The 17,899-nt window shown below is 49.9% G+C and overlaps 4 protein-coding genes across 10 annotated transcripts in view; 2 read left to right on the top strand and 2 right to left on the bottom strand.

Annotated features, from left to right (window-relative positions):
• Positions 1-17,899, bottom strand: part of LOC139790517 (POTE ankyrin domain family member G-like) — a 178,266-nt gene that overhangs the window by 100,411 nt on the left and 59,956 nt on the right. The window lies entirely within an intron of this gene.
• The window catches only part of LOC139790522 (POTE ankyrin domain family member G-like), a 170,666-nt gene that overhangs the window by 103,969 nt on the left and 48,798 nt on the right, over positions 1-17,899 (bottom strand). The window lies entirely within an intron of this gene.
• LOC139790520 (POTE ankyrin domain family member G-like) overlaps positions 6,215-17,899 on the top strand; it is an 86,780-nt gene continuing 75,095 nt past the window's right edge. Inside the window, exon 1 of the mRNA XM_071732393.1 lies at positions 6,215-6,732. Coding sequence (XP_071588494.1) covers positions 6,512-6,732 — 221 coding nt within the window. The 5' untranslated portion in view covers positions 6,215-6,511. The remainder of the gene's footprint in view (positions 6,733-17,899) is intronic.
• On the top strand, positions 7,846-13,319 carry LOC139790530 (uncharacterized). The gene is made up of 7 exons (XM_071732410.1): positions 7,846-7,900; positions 8,395-8,532; positions 9,772-10,025; positions 10,994-11,027; positions 11,107-11,176; positions 12,003-12,069; positions 12,550-13,319. Exons 2-7 carry the CDS (start codon positions 8,405-8,407, stop codon positions 12,699-12,701), a joined length of 705 nt encoding a protein of 234 aa, XP_071588511.1. The 5' UTR covers positions 7,846-7,900; positions 8,395-8,404; the 3' UTR covers positions 12,702-13,319.

Here is a 17,899-nt window from a genome sequence, read left to right as displayed (position 1 = left end):
TGCTGCTGTTCCTGCTGTCCCCCAGCCTGACACCATCCCAAGGTGCTGCTGTCCCTGCTGTCCCCCAGCCTGACACCATCCCAAGATGCTGCTGTCCCTGCTGTCCCCCAGCCTGTCACTGCCCAAGATGCTGCTGTCCCTGCTGTCCCCCAGCCTGTCACTGCCCAAGATGCTGCTGTCCCTGCTGTCCCCCAGCCTGTCACCATCCCAAGGTGCTGCTGTCCCTGCTGTCCCCCAGCCTGTCACCATCCCAAGGTGCTGCTGTCCCTGCTGTCCCCCAGCCTGTCACCATCCCAAGGTGCTGCTGTCCCTGCTGTCCCCCAGCCTGTCACCATCCCAAGATGCTGCTGTCCCTGCTGTCCCCCAGCCTGTCACTGCCCAAGGTGCTGCTGTCCCTGCTGTCCCCCAGCCTGTCACCATCCCAAGGTGCTGCTGTCCCTGCTGTCCCCCAGCCTGTCACCATCCCAAGGTGCTGCTGTCCCTGCTGTCCCCCAGCCTGTCACCATCCCAAGGTGCTGCTGTCCCTGCTGTCCCCCAGCCTGACACCATCCCAAGATGCTGCTGTCCCTGCTGTCCCCCAGCCTGTCACCATCCCAAGATGCTGCTGTCCCTGCTGTCACCCAGCCTGTCACCATCCCAAGATGCTGCTGTCCCTGCTGTCCCCCAGCCTGACACCATCCCAAGGTGCTGCTGTCCCTGCTGTCCCCCAGCCTGACACCATCCCAAGATGCTGCTGTCCCTGCTGTCCCCCAGCCTGTCACCATCCCAAGATGCTGCTGTCCCTGCTGTCCCCCAGCCTGACACCATCCCAAGGTGCTGCTGTCCCTGCTGTCCCCCAGCCTGTCACCATCCCAAGATGCTGCTGTCCCTGCTGTCCCCCAGCCTGACACCATCCCAAGATGCTGCTGTCCCTGCTGTCCCCCAGCCTGTCACTGCCCAAGATGCTGCTGTCCCTGCTGTCCCCCAGCCTGACACCATCCCAAGGTGCTGCTGTCCCTGCTGTCCCCCAGCCTGTCACCATCCCAAGGTGCTGCTGTCCCTGCTGTCCCCCACCCTGTCACCATCCCAAGATGCTGCTGTCCCTGCTGTCCCCCAGCCTGACACCATCCCAAGGTGCTGCTGTCCCTGCTGTCCCCCAGCCTGTCACTGCCCAAGATGCTGCTGTCCCTGCTGTCCCCCAGCCTGACACCATCCCAAGGTGCTGCTGTCCCTGCTGTCCCCCAGCCTGTCACCATCCCAAGGTGCTGCTGTCCCTGCTGTCCCCCAGCCTGTCACTGCCCAGTGTCCCATCACCCCCAACCCTTCACTACCCAGTGCCAACCCCCAGCAGCCCCCTGGCTCTGCCATGGCTCCCCCAGCAGCCCTGGGCCCATCACTGCCCAATGTCCTTTCACTCTCCCAGACCCTCACCATCCCATGTCCCCCGTGTCACCCCCAGGCTGCCACCTCCCCGTGTCCCCTCCTGTCAGCAGCCAGCCATGACAGGACAGCCTGGGGGAGATGCAGTGGGCTTGGTGGTCACAGGGCCAGTGAAGGGAGGGGATGGCTCAGGGTGTCTGAGTGTCCCTTGCTGCAAGAGAATATAGAAAGAAACAGACTTGGGAACAAGTCCCCCATCATCACCTGTTTTTTTTTCCTTTTTCCCTTCCAGGTGATGATGGTCAAGCCCCAGGCCCATGCAGCCATTCTCTGCACACAAGTCCCCTGGGGCTGGAGGTCTGACACACGTTTAATAAAAGAACACAGCCCCAGAGATTTGGGCTGTTCATCTTCAGATGGGGGAAGCTGTGTGTGTGTGTGTGTGTGTGTGTGTGTGTGTGTGTGTGTGTGTGTGTGTGTGTGAGGAAGATCTGCTCTCCCATTTCATTTTTGCACCTCAGCAAAAACACTGCAAGATTTACACTCAAGAAATCAAAGGGTAAGTGATGCAGAAGGCTCCAGCCACACATTTCCACTGACTCCCTAGAGATATGCAAGACCACACCATCAGTCACACTGCCCTACCTGCTGTAGAGGTGTCAGACCAGAAATGATGGTTTCAAGACAGAAAACACAACACAGTCCAGCACAACAACAAAAAAAAAACAACCTGAAGATACCAGGTACACAAACCAAGGGTCCCTAATCAAACCCTAAAAATGAAAACAACCTTTACTCCTGCACAAGACCATTCAGAGCACAAGGTAAAAATAACTTCATCCCAGGAACCCAGGCCAACAAACCCAGACTCTGTCAGGAACAAGAACATGCTCACCTGAACTCAGGCATATCACAACCTTGCCACCCCATAGCCCCAGCACCTGGAACCCCAGCATCCCATTGCCCCAGCAGATTGTAGCCCAAAGATACCAAAAAATGGAATACAAACTCCCTGGAGATCTCTGCCAGGGCCTTCAGGTGGCCCCGGATCTCAGTGAGCACAGCTTTGGAGTGGGAGCTGAACAGAGCCACCAGCACAGCACCAGCATCCATCTTCCCATCATCTGTCACAGCCTGAAAAAGTGCCTGGCTGCAGCTGCCCAGGGCTGAAAGGCTGAGGCACTCAGAGATACTGCTCCCATTCAGTCCCAGAGTGCCCCGGGAGAGCCCTGACACCCCCAAATCAGCCCTGGGACATGGACACCACAGCCCAGCTGTCCCCAGGGCTCAGGAGGGCTGTGGGGAGCAGGCAGGACATTTGGGGTGCCCCCAGTGCTGGCAGACAGCAGAGATGGAGACCCCAGGGGGAAGCCCAGGCTGCTGGGGCCTGGCCCAGCTGCTCAGCACTGCTCTTCTGGGGCTCTGACCAGCTCCCTGCCCCCAGCTCTTCATCCCTCCCTCTCTCTCCTTTGCCCATCACAACTTTGGGCTTTCACTGCCTGTCTCCCTCTCAGCACTTCCCAATTCCTCCCTGCCTGCTCTCAGAGCCATTGCTCTTTCTCTCTCTCTCTCTGTCTCGACATCCTTCTCTCCCTCTGCTCTCCTGGCCTTATTGTCCCTCTCTCTCCTGCAGCCTCTCCCCTTTCCTGCCTCTCCCTCCCCTCTCCCTTCCCCTCCCCTCACCCTTTCCCCTCTCTCCTGCTCCCTCTCCCACCCCTCTGTCACTCCCCTCTCCTGGGGCCTTTTCTGTCTCTCTCAGGCCCCTGGCCCGCTCTCTCTCCATCCCCCCTCTCTCCTCCTTCCCGCCCTTCTCCTCTCCCTCCCTCCCTCCCTCTTTGCCCCCTTCCCCTCCACCTCTTTCCCGCTCCTCACCACTCTTTTTCCTGCCTTCTCTCCCTGCCCAGATCCCCTTCCTCCTGCTCCCCCTCCCAGCTGGGCCGGGGCCGGGGCAGCCCCGGGGTCGGGCGGGCTCAGGCAGCAGGAGAGGAGGAGCGCCCCGGGGCATGCTGGGAGCTGTAGTCCCGGGCCATGCTGGGAGCTGTAGTCCCGGGCCATGCAGGGGGCTGCCCGGCGGCCATCTTGGTTCCCGGCCCATGCTGGCAGCTGCAGTTTCCCCACACTCCCCATCCCGCAGCTGGGGAAAAACTCCAGGAGGGTGGCGGGGATGAGCCAGCAGCTCCTAAAAGCCCTCAAACTGAAGGAGGAAGCATGCAGAGGGCGGGAGGGAAGCAAGGGCAGGTACCCTGGGAGGAGTAGAGAGGTGGTCGGAGCAGCTGGGGAGCAGGGCAGGAGAGCCACATCCATCCCAGGTAGAATTGAATCCTGCCACGGATGGAAAGAGCAATAAGAAAAGCTTTGAGAGGTGCCTAGGTGGGAATAAAAGGAGAAGCAAGGAAAATGGAGGCCCTCTCCTAAAGGAAATGTCAGACCTAGCTCCACAGGATATTGAGAATGCTGAGGTTCTCCAGGACTTGTTTGCCTCAGTCTCCTCTGGGAAGTGCTCATTGCCTCACTGCAGAGGCCACAGCAAGGGAAAGCCCTCAGGCACCCATTCCTGCCAGCATGGAGATGGGGTTGTGTGTCAGCTCAGGGAGCTGTTCCCAGGGGGGAGGAGATCAGCCCTGGCTGAGCCTTCCTGCAGTCCCTGGCTCTGAGGAGGAGTGGAGTGTCACGGGAAGAAGCGGGGTTGCTGCCTGTCATTGTGGAGCAGGAGTTTTAGAGGTAAGAATACCTGTGGTGGTTGGTTGGTGGCTGGAGGTGGAGTGTGCTGGAATATTTTTTCCCTCTTCTGTCCCTATTTTCACAAGGAAAAGGCAGCCAGTAGCTTTGCCATGCACGCCTGGGGTGTTTCAGGTGTCCCAACATCCTGTAATTCATAGAGGAAAATCTGCAGTAGGATAAGGTGCTCACTTTCTGGCCCCAGTGCCTGTTAGAAGGCACCAAAATTCTCACTTTTGTTACTGGAAGAAAGACATTGTTTAATATTAAACCTAGTTTATTCTAAATCTGTTATCCCCACGCAGTCCTATTTGTAGGTAACTTGGGGGTCGAGTTTCTTTCAGCTGCCTGTTGAATGCATTTCTCTGTCTGATTTAGCTGTGAAAATCACCACGAACAAAAAAAAAGTGTTCCTTGCATGTTTGTTAATTCAAAACAATCACATCTCATCTTCTGAGAGCAGCAACACAAGATAACAAAGTTGCTTTGTTTCCAGTTCTCTTTATCCTGAAGGATGCTTCTTACAGAAAGGGGAAAATAAGCAGAAAGCTCTTTTCCCTTTTTCTGTGTCTGGTTAAATGCCCTTTACACACAGAGGGAGGAGTCTGAGCAGAGTGTGTAATTGTGCAGGTGCTGACAGTCTTAGCTATCAAACTATCTTGTCCACAGCCCTTTCTCTTATATAAGACTGCTCTGGTGATTTACTGCTGACTAGAAAAAAAAACAAAACAAAACCACCACTATTTGAATATTTAAATAGTTAAATATTTAATCCTTCAGAACTCAGAACGTTTTCCTGATCACTGTTTTATTTCCTAACGTTGAGGTTTGTGACTTCAACTCTTGTGGACAGTGGGAAAAAGACTAGATAAAAGGTGAAGGCACAGCCTAACCCCACCTTCAGATGTTACAACAGTGAAATACCAAAACTGTGTGGTTATTTGGTACATACTAGAAATTTTTTTTTACACTATTGAACATTTTTATCCTAATGTTCTCCACCCAAGATCCTACTCACCCTTTAACCATATGTGTATTTTTAGGAGTGATTAGAACTCCAAAATTTCCCTCCTTTCTTTAAAAACCATTTTGATGATTCTAATTCCACACAGGTATTAGAAGAGCATTACTGGAGTCTGAGGAACATACCTGCCCAGCCTGTCAGCAGAGGTTTCTCCTGATGCTCCAGTCCAACAAGAGCTTAGCCCAGGTAACATGGTGGCTTTTACATAAACTGTTTGTGAGAAAAGTCTATCTGTCAAAAGCTGAAAGGGAAGAGTTTACATCTCCTTAGACAAGGCTACATTGAATAAGGCCAAAACAAATGATTGGAAAAGTCAGTGCTGTGTGTGGGGTGTGGTTGGTGGCTAATTACAGCCATTAGTGGCTCATTTCAGGCTGGCTGTTCAAAAGCTGGGCTGCCTGTGGAAGGTCAGGCTGGTGCTGGGGCCTGCAGAGGATGTGTTTGCAGCAGGGAACTTGGAGATGATTTTCTGTGTAGCTGGGTGTGACACATGTGGCATGGTGACAGTTAACATTTGTGTTAACTGTGCCAGGAGAATTCTAGATATCCATTTCCCTCTAGTTATGGGTTAGACTTGTCTAGGGAAACCCCCTGTACTTGTGCAATGGCAGTGGAACTTTTGCAGTGAGCTCTGTGCAGTCAGAGGAAGCTAGTTTGCCATTCATTTAATTAACTTGCTGTTAATTTCAGCAAGTGCAACTACTTACAAGAGACTTAGCTGAAAGCAAAAGTACAAAACAGAAAATCACCTTTATCCTGGCCCAAACCAGGACAAGATGACAAGTGAGAGACAAGAAGTTGGTTACACAGGAAGGGTTATTTTACCCTCTCTATCAACTCCTTTGAATTGGTTATGAAAAAGCCTCTCCAGGAGCAGAACTTACCAGTTCTTTGTATGGCTCATAGAGGTGGGGGAGAGCTTCTCAGCTTCTCTCAGATACTTAAGGGACCATTGTCACCTGTAGTGGCACTGAATGAATGCTGAGGCTTAAACCAGTGCAAGGTTTAAGGATTAAAGGAGCCTTTTCCTTTCCTTCAGTCCCCTCCCTCCCCCGTGAATTGGTTCAGCCCCATCTCTCCCCCCCCCCTCCCCGCAGGTGGTTCGGCCCCGCCCACGGTTGCCCCTGGCAACTGCCGTTAGGGGCGACTCTGCCGTTGTGGCTCCTGTGCTGAGCTGTGCTGGGCTGTGTCTCTCTGGCTGCTCCTGGTCCTTGCCGTTGGTTTGCTCTTTTCTCCTGCCTCGTCCCTGCCTTTCCCCTGTCATCCACCTCGTCCCCGTCTGTCTCTTCCCTGCCCTGTCCCTGCCTTTGCCCTTCCCCTGTCATTAACCCCCACCCCTCCGGCTCTGCCGGCTGCCTCCCGCTGCTCCCGTGGGGCTGTGCCCGTGCCACAGCCCCCAGAGCTGCTGAGATGGGGCAGAAATTCAGCAGGAAGCGTCGGGTGTCCCGCTCTGTCAGCGCTCCTGGGCAGCCCTGCGGTGCTGCCGCTGCCGGCACCGGCGCCCCTGAGCCTCAGCAGCAAGGTCTGGGCAGGCTGCACCGCGCGGCTGCCCGCGGCCACCTGGCCTGGCTGAGGCGCTGGCGCCGGTGGATGGAGATTTGGGGCATGGACCGCCGCGACAGGGAGAATCGGTGAGGGGCTGTGGGCCGCTGCTGGGACACCTCGGGTGGCGTGCGGGAGCATCCCCCCTGCAGGGTTTGTGTGGGATCCCCTTGGAGCTGATTGCTTGCAAAGCAAGATGTGCCCTGTCAGCTGGGAGGGGGAACTCGAGAGCTTTCCAGTGCTGGGAGCTGCTGGGTGGGCGCCAGTGCTCCTGGAGGTGCTGGGCTGCTGCTTGGCCCTGCTCTCCCTGCAGGGTTCTCTTGCAGCTGCTGAGGCCTCCCCAGGTCTCTCCTGCCCTGTGGGTGATGTGTGCGGGGTTGCAGCAGCAGCAGCAGCAGCAGCAGCAGGAGCAGCAGGGTCTGGGCAGGGTCCCCCGGGCTGGGTGGTGCCACAGCTTTGGTTCTTTCCTTGTCTGTCAGTGTTAAGCTCCCATGTTTAATTCTCAGGACACCTCTCCACCTGGCGTCTGCAAACGGCCACACAGAGGTGGTCAGATTTCTAGTAAGGCACCGCTGCCGGTTGGATGCTGCTGACAATTTTGGGAGAACACCCCTGATGAGGGTGAGTGAGAGAAGTTCTGCTCTTGGCAGAGGGGCTTATTGAGTGTGCATGAAAGGAGAGGTGTCTGGCAGGACTCTGTGCGCAGAGCTGTGCGGAAACACGCCTGTTGGATTTGGAGTGGGACAGGCACCTGTCAGATCATCTTTGCAGGTGCTCTTCTTTCCCTGTGCTCAGAAGCTGGGTGAGCTGTGATGGAGTGAAATGTGAATTTTGCAAGTCTTCCCTTTTTTTGTGTGTTGTTCCCAGGCAGTACAGTTTCATCAAGAAGACTGTGTGGCTTTCCTGCTAGAGCACGGTGCCGACCCAAATCTCACCGACACCGATGGCCACACTGCCCTCCATCTGGCCATCCAGGCTCATGATAAAAACCTCGTGAGGCTGTTACTCAGGCATTTTGTCGATCATCGTGCCAAGAATAAGGTAAATGTTTCTATTTCTTCAGCAAGTCCTTTCAGAAAGTGACTTCAGTATTTCTTTTACAGATTTTTTTGACTTTGATGATTAGCGTGATGTACTTCTCTGACTTTTCAGGAGGGCTTTACCCCACTAGCTCTTGCTGTCTCTGAAGGTCAGGAAGATAGTAGAAATTCTCCTGAAAGCAGGAGTTGATGTGCATGCTCGAGACCAGCATCAAAGGTGAGGGGTTTATCCAGATGTGTCCCGTTGGTCTTCTTTCTGTTGGATTGCTGAGAAGCATGGGAATGTGCTCTGAGCAAAAGCAGGGGGCACTGGGAAGGAGCTGTTTCTGTGAGAGTTCTGTGTGAAAGCAGTGTGTGCTTGGCTGCTGTGGTACCTCAGGGGCTGCTTTCTGCACTGGGGATGTCCAGGAGGCATTGTCTGGCAGGAGATGTGTCATGAGCCTGGCAGCAGTGCCTCAGTTTGAGAAACCACCTCGTGCACAGCAGCCTCGTGTGCACTGAAGTGTTGTGCATGTGGCAGCTCTGTCTGCCCACGCAGCTGTTTTGACTCCCTCTCCCATGTTACTGTTGCTTCTACTGGACCCTGCTTTTTCTTTTGTTCATTGGAATGTAATGGGGAAAAGACTTTTTCTGAGAGCAAGCAGGAATGAAACGAATGTTTCTGTGTCTGTGTCAAAGGATCCATTTGATAGGATGTTTTGCATCTTTCAGAACCCCACTCATGATTGCTGCTTCTGTTGGGCAGCTGAATTTGGTCCAAGTTCTCCTTTCTTACGGTGCCAATATTTCCCATGAAGACACTGATGGGAACACAGCTGAGGATTATGCTGATCTTCATGGGTATTGGAGGTAACCTTTGAACTTTCTGATTAGAAGAAGTGGTCAGTTCTCATTCCAAAGTGTGGATTTGGAATGTTGTTGGTGGCAGCACCAAGGTTTAATGGTGTGTTTAGAGGTGTGTTGAAGGTGTGCTCAGTGATGTCTTCTGCTGGGTGTGGTTGCTGTGCCCAAGAGAGAGGGTGTGTAGCAGCCTGAGGGAGCCGTGAGGGGTGGAAGAGGCAGGGCTCAGGATTCCCTCCCATCTCCTGCCAGGCTCTCTGAAAGGCCAGAGGATGGGCAGCCTGGTCCCTGCCTGCTCCCTTCTTCCCTGCTGCTGGGCTGCACTGGGAGCTCTTGGGCAGAGGCTCCTGTTTTGTCATCAGCTCGCCCGTGCTCGGCAAGATCCGAATCCATCAGGTGCTGGGGGCAGCTGGGGACCCCTCTCCTGAGTCGGCCCTGCTGCAAGGGGCCCTGGGACACTTATAGCTGTGACCATGGAGATGGGCTTTGGTACAGACTTGCAGATATTTGTTCCTCATCCCACGTGTTCCTGTCTCTTCCTCTTTGAGCAAAGCTGTTTGGGTCTTATTTTCACACCTTCAAGTCTCTCTTCCCTGTTCCCCTTTTATCTTCCCTTGGGAGGGTGGAGGGGGGTACCAGAGCAATTCTGTCACCTGGTGTTTGGTTAGGACTGAGACACTGTGTGTAGTGTTAATTTGGAAGCTGAGGGAAATTTCTCTCCAGGATTGTGTGTTAGAGAATCTTTCAAGTGTTGTTGCTGAGCTGAGGTCTGCCCAGCAGGAACTCTCCAAAGTGTCTGTAGCCAGAGGAGGAACTTGGCAAGCTGACAGGCGTGTAAAGCCTCTGCCCAGCCCAGCACCATTGTCCTTGCTGACTTGCACTGCAGTGCCCAGGAACCACCAGCCTTTTGTTTCAGAGGAGATCTGACTGAGAGCCCTTCAGTGCTCTGATGCACAGCTTTGTAGCTGTGGGGGTTGCTTCTCTCAGGTGGTTATGTGTGCCTAAAAGGCAGACTGAAAAAATGTTCCAAGCAGGAGCTTGGAACTTGGAAGGTGTCAATGTGCATCTCTAGGGGAAGAGCCCTGCAGTGAGTTCTGTGTGAATTACCCTTAACAAATACTGAGGAGAATGCTGAGAATTTGTATGACTATGTGTAGGGTGGATAAGAAGTTGGTGTTAACTGTTGTGCTGGATGGTGTATGCCAGGATGTGGTTCTTTTTACCAACTCTATTTCTTTCTCTGTGCAGTCTGAGTCAATATCTGGCAAAAATGGAGAACACATCAGAAGCTCCTGCAGGGGATGCTCAAGGTGACAACATACTCAAGATACTTCGAATTCCTGAGCGGGCAGGAGCTGCTGGAGAGCTGGAAGCAAAAACAGACCAGGAGAACAGAGGAGAAGCTCCTGCATGTGATCCAGAAGATCCCAGCATAGTCATCACTGCTGAGGACGCAGGAGCTGCTCCATTTCTGTGGGGTGCACCTGCTGTGGACAGAGGAGGTAGGATCCTTAAGTATGGAGGAGCTCAAGAGGACAATGATGTGGCCTTTTCTTGAGGTGGTTTGTATTGTCAGCACTGACTGTGCTCCCTGGTGACTTCAGTGCAGGCATCAGGAGGAGCAGCACAAGAAGCTTTGTGAATGTGCTGATTTGTTACTTTTTGGCCTTGTCAGGCTGTAAGGGCAGTTGTGATTGGTGTGCTCCATGTCTACTGACAGGGTTGTGTCCTGCAGAATTAATTTTTGAATATAAATGAAGATAACTCTAGCTTGGGACCTGTTCTTCTTTTAGTTTTTTTAAGTGTGTTATATCTGCAGTGTGTGGCAAATGGACAGCAGAGAGTGTTCAGGGATCATTTCTTGGCATTAAGAGTGCAGTCTGGCTGGCACTGCAAAGCACATCATGAGAGTCCCTTTGCTGTGCTGCAGCAACAGAGGGTTAGAGGGTAAGCTGGGGTGATCCTGAGAGACCTTCTGAGGTCCTCTGAAGTGTATGTTTTGGGGAGGAGTCCTTGTGCCACATCCATTGCATGTGCTTGTGGTCAAATCAAGAGAAGCAGCACTCCCTGCTGCTCTGAGGCAAATGTTACAGCCCTGTCAGCAGGGAATTGGGTGTTGGGTACCTGTCATAAGAGAACCCCAGCATTTGTTGGCTTGAAATATCAGGTGTTACTGAGCAGGAGGGGTAGAGAAGGTGGATAGTGATTTGTATTCTAAATAATATAACAACAGAGGGAGCTGCCCCCACAGGTGCCACACAGAGTGTTCCAGGAGGCACAGAGGTGCATCCATCCGTACGCCGACCCTCAGGTGTGACTCTTGCAGCAGTCACCACACCCATTTGGGTCCAGTTGTGGCCAGTTTCATTCTGTATGAGCTGTGGAGTTGTCCATGTTAAATGTTTGTGTGTACTGTTTAATTGTGTGCTTGCCAAATCTAATGTCAGCATGTCATTGAATCTTTGAACAGCCACAGATGACCTTTGTGAAGGAGGCTCAATAAGGTGAGACTTTACAAACCCCTCCCACTTGCTTGAGGGGTGATTTAAGAGACATAGCACTCATTTTGCTTTGTTTTTGAAGGAGTTCTGAGGAGGAGGGGAATGATGATACTTGGAGTGATTCTGAAGAATCCATCTGTTTTAGCCCCAAGGTATGGTGCAGTTAGAGGAAAATGTCCTTGAAAAATAAATCTCTTGAAGGCAAGTTTTCTCTGGGCTTGAAAGAAACTGCAGTTCCAGGCAGCATTGTTTTCTCTGTCATTGTTTCTGTCAGTTTTTGCAAAAAGACCTGTAGCTGTGGCAGAGCAAGCAGTAGATTTGTGGTTTGGGGCCAAAGTCATAGGTACACACTCCCATTATTTTATTTCTTGTTCATTTGGAGCAGCATCTGTTGCTGATGCTGGGATTCTGTAGTGATGGGGAACTTGAGTGTGGTAGTTCAACCCACTCACTAATGCTGGAGATGCCAGCCAGCATCTTTAGTTTTGACATGATCTCATTTTCTTGCATTGATTTAAATAGAAATGCTGCATTTTTCTGCTGTGAGACTGAAATTTAGGGATACTGTGGTAAGTGTACTTGCAGAGGCTGCTTTATGCATCAGGTCTGGTGCTGCTAACAGTGCCTTGCATTCTGCACCTTTGCAAGTAAGCATTCTGAAACTGTGAGAGCTGAATTTTACCAAGTAATAGAAAGATAAAAATCAGATGAGTGAAACTGTTCTGCATGTAAAGATAGTTTTGGAAGCACTTTGCAGAAGGGTGCCTGCAGAGTCTTTTGGGGTGGAATACTCACTGAGTTGGGTGTGTGAGGAGTGTTTGTGTAGTTACAAGTGTAAGATAAATGCAGCACCTAAGCACTATGAAAAAGACAACCTGATTATATTTCCTGTTCAATATTTGATGTGAAAACAATGTTTATTGTTGTGACTACTAGGGCGTTTAGAAATGAAACATTTTTTCTAAAATAAATCTTTAGGTCAAGAAGGAGCAGAAGCCAAACTTGTTGGAGTTATGGAACATTTTCCTGGAGTACGGGAAAGCTGGTAAGGAAAAGGTTGCATGATGTCCTGCTCTGCAAGTAGACTTGCCAAGTAGTTTGGTTTTTTTATTATTTATTTTCTTACTCTAGAAAGTGAGAGAAGTAAATTTTGAAAACAAAGGACTTTTTCATTTGAGAAATAAAAAAGCCTTATAGTTCCAATAAAGGTATTAATCACCTCCTAAGCCTCTGTCCCTGGCCAGTCCTTCCTCCCTCCTGCTCCTCCCTTAGCTGGCTCATTTTCCAGACATTCCCAGTGACTCCTCTCCTGTGAGTAAGTCTGGCAAGGTGCCAATTGCAAGATAAATAAATAACTCCTTTTATTCACATCCATTCTAATTTACTATTCATATATGGTTGAAGACAATGTGATTGTTCTAGAAATGGAGGTCCCTGGTGAATAAAGAAAACCTCAAAAAAAGAGCAGGGGCGTAGCAGAGTGGACTAAAACCACTGCATCTCTCCCTTCTTCCTTGGTGTGTAGGTCTCCAGGCAGAGCTGGAAGCTCTGCAGAAGGAGAAAGCTGAGGAAGGTCACTGGACATCTCTGTGTGGTTCTCAGGTACTTTGTGTGAAGGACAGGGAGGTTGCCATGGTGGGGCTGGGGAGGGTAGGAGGGAGATCCAGGAGCAGCTGAGAGCTTGCTGTAACTGAAATGAAGCTGGGCTGGCGTGAGGGAGTGCTTCTTGGGGGCTGTGCAGAAGCAGGGCTGAGACTGAGGACAGGAGGCATTTCTTTCTGCTGCTGCAGATTTCCATGGAAAAGCTGAAGGCCTTGTAAAAGCAAGCTCAGCCAAGTTTCCCTTCTGTCTTAGGCAGGAAAAGTCTTTTTCAAGCTGGCAGTGGGTGGCAAAGCAGGTCCTTGTTTCAGCTCTTTCCAGCTGTTTGGTTTGATCTCTTTTAGGAAGAGTCACCGGTAGAGGAAGAAATGGAGGAGAATCAGGAGCAGGAAGAACTCAAGAAAGAATTGTGGGCTGCAATTGCTGCATGTGTCCCCAAGTACATTTTTAATGAAAGTCCTGATATTTTGACAGGGACTGCAGAGAACAAGACTGGTGAGAGGAATGATTTGTTTAATAGTGATTGAGATTCTTCCTCTATGAATGCACAGTAAATGACCAAATATTGTGTGGACTTCTGATACTGAATTTTTTCCCTCCCTTGTGAATCCTGGTGGGATTCCTGTTCTTTTTCATTCGTTCTTTGAGAACTGAAATTGTGGCTTTGTGTTGCAAACAGTGGTGTGTATCAAGGAAGTGCCCTTCTTGCTTTTCTTGCTGTGTTCTCCCTCTAAACCAAATGTTTTGTGGCAGCAAGCTGCATGCACGTTGCTGTGTGTGACCTGAATGAACACTGACCAAGTGACAGAAGAAATATTGTACACCTATCTTTACTGAAACAGTGGAGGAGCCTCAGGCCTCAGAGCAGGAGGAGGAGGAGGAGGAGGAGGAGGAGGAGGAGGAGGAGGAGGAGGAGGAGGAGGAGGGAGGAGCTCGTTACTGCATGGCACACAGTTTATCTGAGAGAGAGATCCTGCACCTTGAAGACACTGGAGTGAATTGTGTGTGGCCATACTGATATTTAGAAACTTTCTTTTTTACATAAGACAGTAAATTGCCACCAAAGAAAGGATTTAACAGGGATGCACATGAAATATGTATTCTGATCATTTTCTCTCTAGCTGGTCATAAATTTGAGGGGATGTGATGTTTTGTGTTAAGATTGTTCTCACCATTAATCAAGATGCACTCTAGGAGTAAATAAGTAGCATTAAGTCATGCTGGTTGTAAAAGTCTCTTGTTTTTCCTGTAGGTGAGCACTCAGGATCTGCTTTCCATACGTCATCACCAGCAAAAACAGAGGCCTAAAGGAAGCCACTGCCACCTCTGGGGTGCAGGTATGTGAAGCCAAATATTTTGCATTAGAGTCTGGACTGATAAGGGGCATTATAGAGTAAATTGGATTATACAGTAAGGTAAAGAAAAGTAACCAGAAAGTGACTAATGGTGATGGCAGAGTCCTGCAGAGGAGAGTTGTGTTACTGTCTGAAGTTGGGTACAGTCCTCTTAGGATGAGGAAAAATCCTTGCCAGATGCAGGATATTTGCTGTAGTGCTGCTTTGTTTCCAGCTGGTTTGCTTCAGTTTTGAGCAGTGTTGTTCCTGCTGTGCTGTGCAGACAAACAAAGCAGTCAAATGCTTTTTCCCCATGCAAAATGCATATTGAAGGGAAGAGGGAGATTTGTCTGTAACAGGCAGATGTGTGTGATTAGACATGCCTGGTCTTCCCCTTTGTAAGAGAAAGCTCATGCAAAAAACTTTGAAATTTGGTGACTTTTGGTGTTATCCCTGCTTCTGTAAATGTTTTTTTGGCCATGTCAGGAAGTATTTGAAAAAGATTTTTTCTGATGGCATTCATGAGGGGAATAGGGCAGGCATCCTGTTGGTGTTGGGCATCTGGGGCAGGGCTGGGCAGAAGGGTCCTGTGTGACACCTCAGGGGAGAGTGGAGCACATTATTCCCACTCTGGGGACATGGTTTAGTGGTGTTGGTTTCCCAGTTGGACTGGAGGATCCTAGAGGTTTTTTCCAGCCTTAATGATTCTGTGGTTCTGTGATTCTGTCCACACAGGAGGCATTGGCCCAGCTCCAGAGGGAAGGCCATTTATTCCATCAGCTGCTGCACAGGGATGCTTTAATGACATTTTCCACAAACTCTGCTGAAAAGCAAGTTTCCACGCTGGAAAAGATGAACAAGGAATTAAAGGTCAAGTGTGCTGGTTTAGAAGAACAAGTCTTAAACTATGAGGCTGGAAAAGTAAAAAAAAGGGAGGTAAAGGATAGACTTTTTGCAGTGTTGAAGGCTGTGAGCAGTGTTTTGCTGTTCATTTCTGCATTCTGTCTTTTGGGAGCTGCCTGTTCCTCAAAAAAGTCAATCTCAGCCACTAAGCTTTCTCTTTTCTATTTTGTGATGTGCAGCAATATTTAAATTTCTTCTGTGTGGCTGTGTTGGGCCAATTAACTGGTCAGAAGATTGATTGGAATGTTGAAGTTCTTTTCTGCAAATTCCCTCCAGTCCCAGGCAGAGCAAAGATTTAAAAGTTGCTGTACCCATTTTGTTAATTTTTATTTTCTGGAAAACAGGAACTAGTCCTGTTGAGTAATTAGACACTATTGTGCTCTGTGTCTGAATAGTGATGTGAAGAGTGCTTTAAAATTCCATTTCTTTCTTCCTCTCAACCCCAGAGTGTTTGAGTAAGGTGAATACCTGCATGTGTCAGATAACCACCTTATTCTTCATTTTTCAGTTTCTTTAAGAGAGAAAGAGGGGGAAGAACTCCAGGAGTGCTGTCAATGCTTTTACCCTGGGAAAAACTTTGTATTCCTTGTGCCAAAAAAAAAAGGTTCCTTTGGGAGATGGTAGTTGGGTGGTTGGCTGGAGGAAAGGAGGGACTGTTGGGTTTGGTCGTTCCTAATCCCCTCTACTGGGATTCCTGGTTCCTGCCAGAGATAATTCTTTGTGTCTGAATATTTCAGAACTGATGGAAAAAAAATTAGAAAAAGCCAACAGAAAGCTTCGTGGAAGATAAAAGAACACACGTGGAAGTGGCTGCAAATCCAGTTCACCATTCAACTCACCTGGGAGATCCTGGCACCAGTCTGGTTCTGAACAGAAGTCCAGTAGGAAGCATCCCCAGTTCACCCAGAGGAGCAGAACCATTGATGAACAGGATTTCCTCTTCTGCAGACAAGGTAAACATTTTGAAATCCCATCCTCAGCTACTGCTGAAGAGCATCAGCATGCAAGGTTGTGCTTTTTAACCTAAACTTACAACTCATTTGCAGGGATTACTCATGGTGTAACTCCTCCTCATCCCAACACAACATCTAGGTGTGCTAGGGGTGAAAAGTTTGGGTTTTGAGGGCTGTTTTCCAGGAGTGCCCAGAAACCCAAGATGATGCCATAGGATGTTCCCAGCTAAGCTTTAAATTAAATTTTCTTATCTAGGATGTATGACTATAATAAATAAATCTGCCACAAATCTCACTTTATACCTCAGTGTGGGAGATCCACTGTGTGTAGGAGGCATTTGGGTTTTTATGGGGTACTCCTGGAGGAGCTGTGAATTTGGTCACTGCTCTCCCTTTAGTCCTGGAGAGAGGTCCCTTCCCTCCACTCTGCTGGTTTATGGCCTCACTTCTTTGGCCCGTGGAGTTTTTGCCTGGTTTTGTGTGGATTGGAAGAATGTTTTAGAAGTTTAATATTGCACAATGTTAATGGTGTGTTTTCTGTATAATTCTAGTACAGGCAGGAACAGGATGAATTTGTCTCTGAAGAAGCTGGACATGGTAATGTGTCATGTTAGAGTAAGTACAAAGATGACTGCTCCTAACTCTTGAAAACAACATCTTGAAAGCTGTTTAGTTCCTGTGCTAAGCACAGGGTTTTTTCTGCTAGCTTTACACTTACTTGAACATGGAAACTTTCTGCTTACAAAATGCTTTGTAGAGCTTTAAGCAGCTGCCTGAAAAAAAACACCAAACCAAGTTTCCAGTGATTGCCTTCAGCACTGACCCATAACACACACCCTCTGCTGTCAGTTCTTGGTCTGTGCTTTCCCTTACTCATTGCTTGTGTTTGTAGCTCCTCTGTTGCAGTCTTTTTATTTGAATAGGCAAGAAGAGGCTGATCAGTGACAAAAGTTCTCCTTTCTTTAGGGAAAGATCACTCAGTAGTGTTCAGGCAGTCGTCAGGGGAGTTGAATGTTTGTCATCCATGGCATCAAACATGTTCTGTGATGTGAGGCCAGATGTCCCAGGAGGAACTGCACCTATTTTGTACTGATTACTCCAGAGTCACAGCTTTGCAGTGACTGGTGCTGTTTCAAAGCAGGAAGCCCCTGAGCCAATTTCCTTCTGTTGCTGTCTGCTTTTAATCACAGAGAGTGTTCAGCTCTGGCTTCGTAGCCGTAATGTTCTGACAGTGACCTCTTTGCCCCTCTCTCCTGTAAAAGTAACACCAGGAATCTTGTCTCTTTTCTCCCCAGACACTGATGAACTTTAAACTACATCTTTGGGAGCTTATTCCATATCTTGTGATGGATCAGAAGAGATGAAAATATGTTTCTGTCAGTCTGAATAAATGTTCTTAGTCTGTTGGATGGATGACAGCCCTGTTGCCCTTCCCTGGTGGTTTTTTGATGCGTAGTCCTCTCCCTCTCCCCCTTCCCTTTTCCCTCCTCTCCCGTTCCCTTCCCTCCCCCTTCCCCTTTCCCTCTCCCTCTCCCTCTCCTTTCTCCTCGTCTTCCTCCCTCTCCCCTTCCCTTTCCTTCCCCATCTCCCTTCCCCCTCTCCTCTCCACTCCTCTCCTGTGTAGTCCTTTCCCCCTTTCCCCCTTTCCCCCTTTCCCCTTCCCCCTTTCCCCCTTTCCCCTTTTCCCCCTTTTCCCCCTTTTCCCCCTTTTCCCCCTTTTCCCCCTTTTCCCCCTTTCCCCCCCTTTCCCCCCTTTTCCCCCCTTTTCCCCCCTTCTCCCCCCTTCTCCCCCCTTTTCCCCCCTTTCCCCCCTTTCCCCCGTTTCCCCCCTTTTCTCTTTTTCCCCTTTTCCCCTTTTCCCTTTCCCCCTTTCCCCTTTCCTCCTTTCTCTTTCTCCACTCCCTTTCTCTGTCCCCTTATTCCCCTTTCGGCTTCCCCTCTCTTTTTCCCCTTTCTTCCCCTTTTCCCTCCCTCTTTCCTTTTCCCCCTTCCTCTCTCATTCCCACACTCACCTTCCTTCTTTCCTCTCCCCTTTTCTCTCCCCTTTCCCTTCCCTCTTTCCTCTTTCCCCTTTCCCCTCCCCCTT

This window comes from Heliangelus exortis (assembly GCF_036169615.1).
Source record: "Heliangelus exortis chromosome W unlocalized genomic scaffold, bHelExo1.hap1 SUPER_W_unloc_1, whole genome shotgun sequence".
NCBI classification, from domain to species: domain Eukaryota; kingdom Metazoa; phylum Chordata; class Aves; order Apodiformes; family Trochilidae; genus Heliangelus; species Heliangelus exortis.
This window is presented reverse-complemented; position numbering and strand designations above follow the sequence as displayed.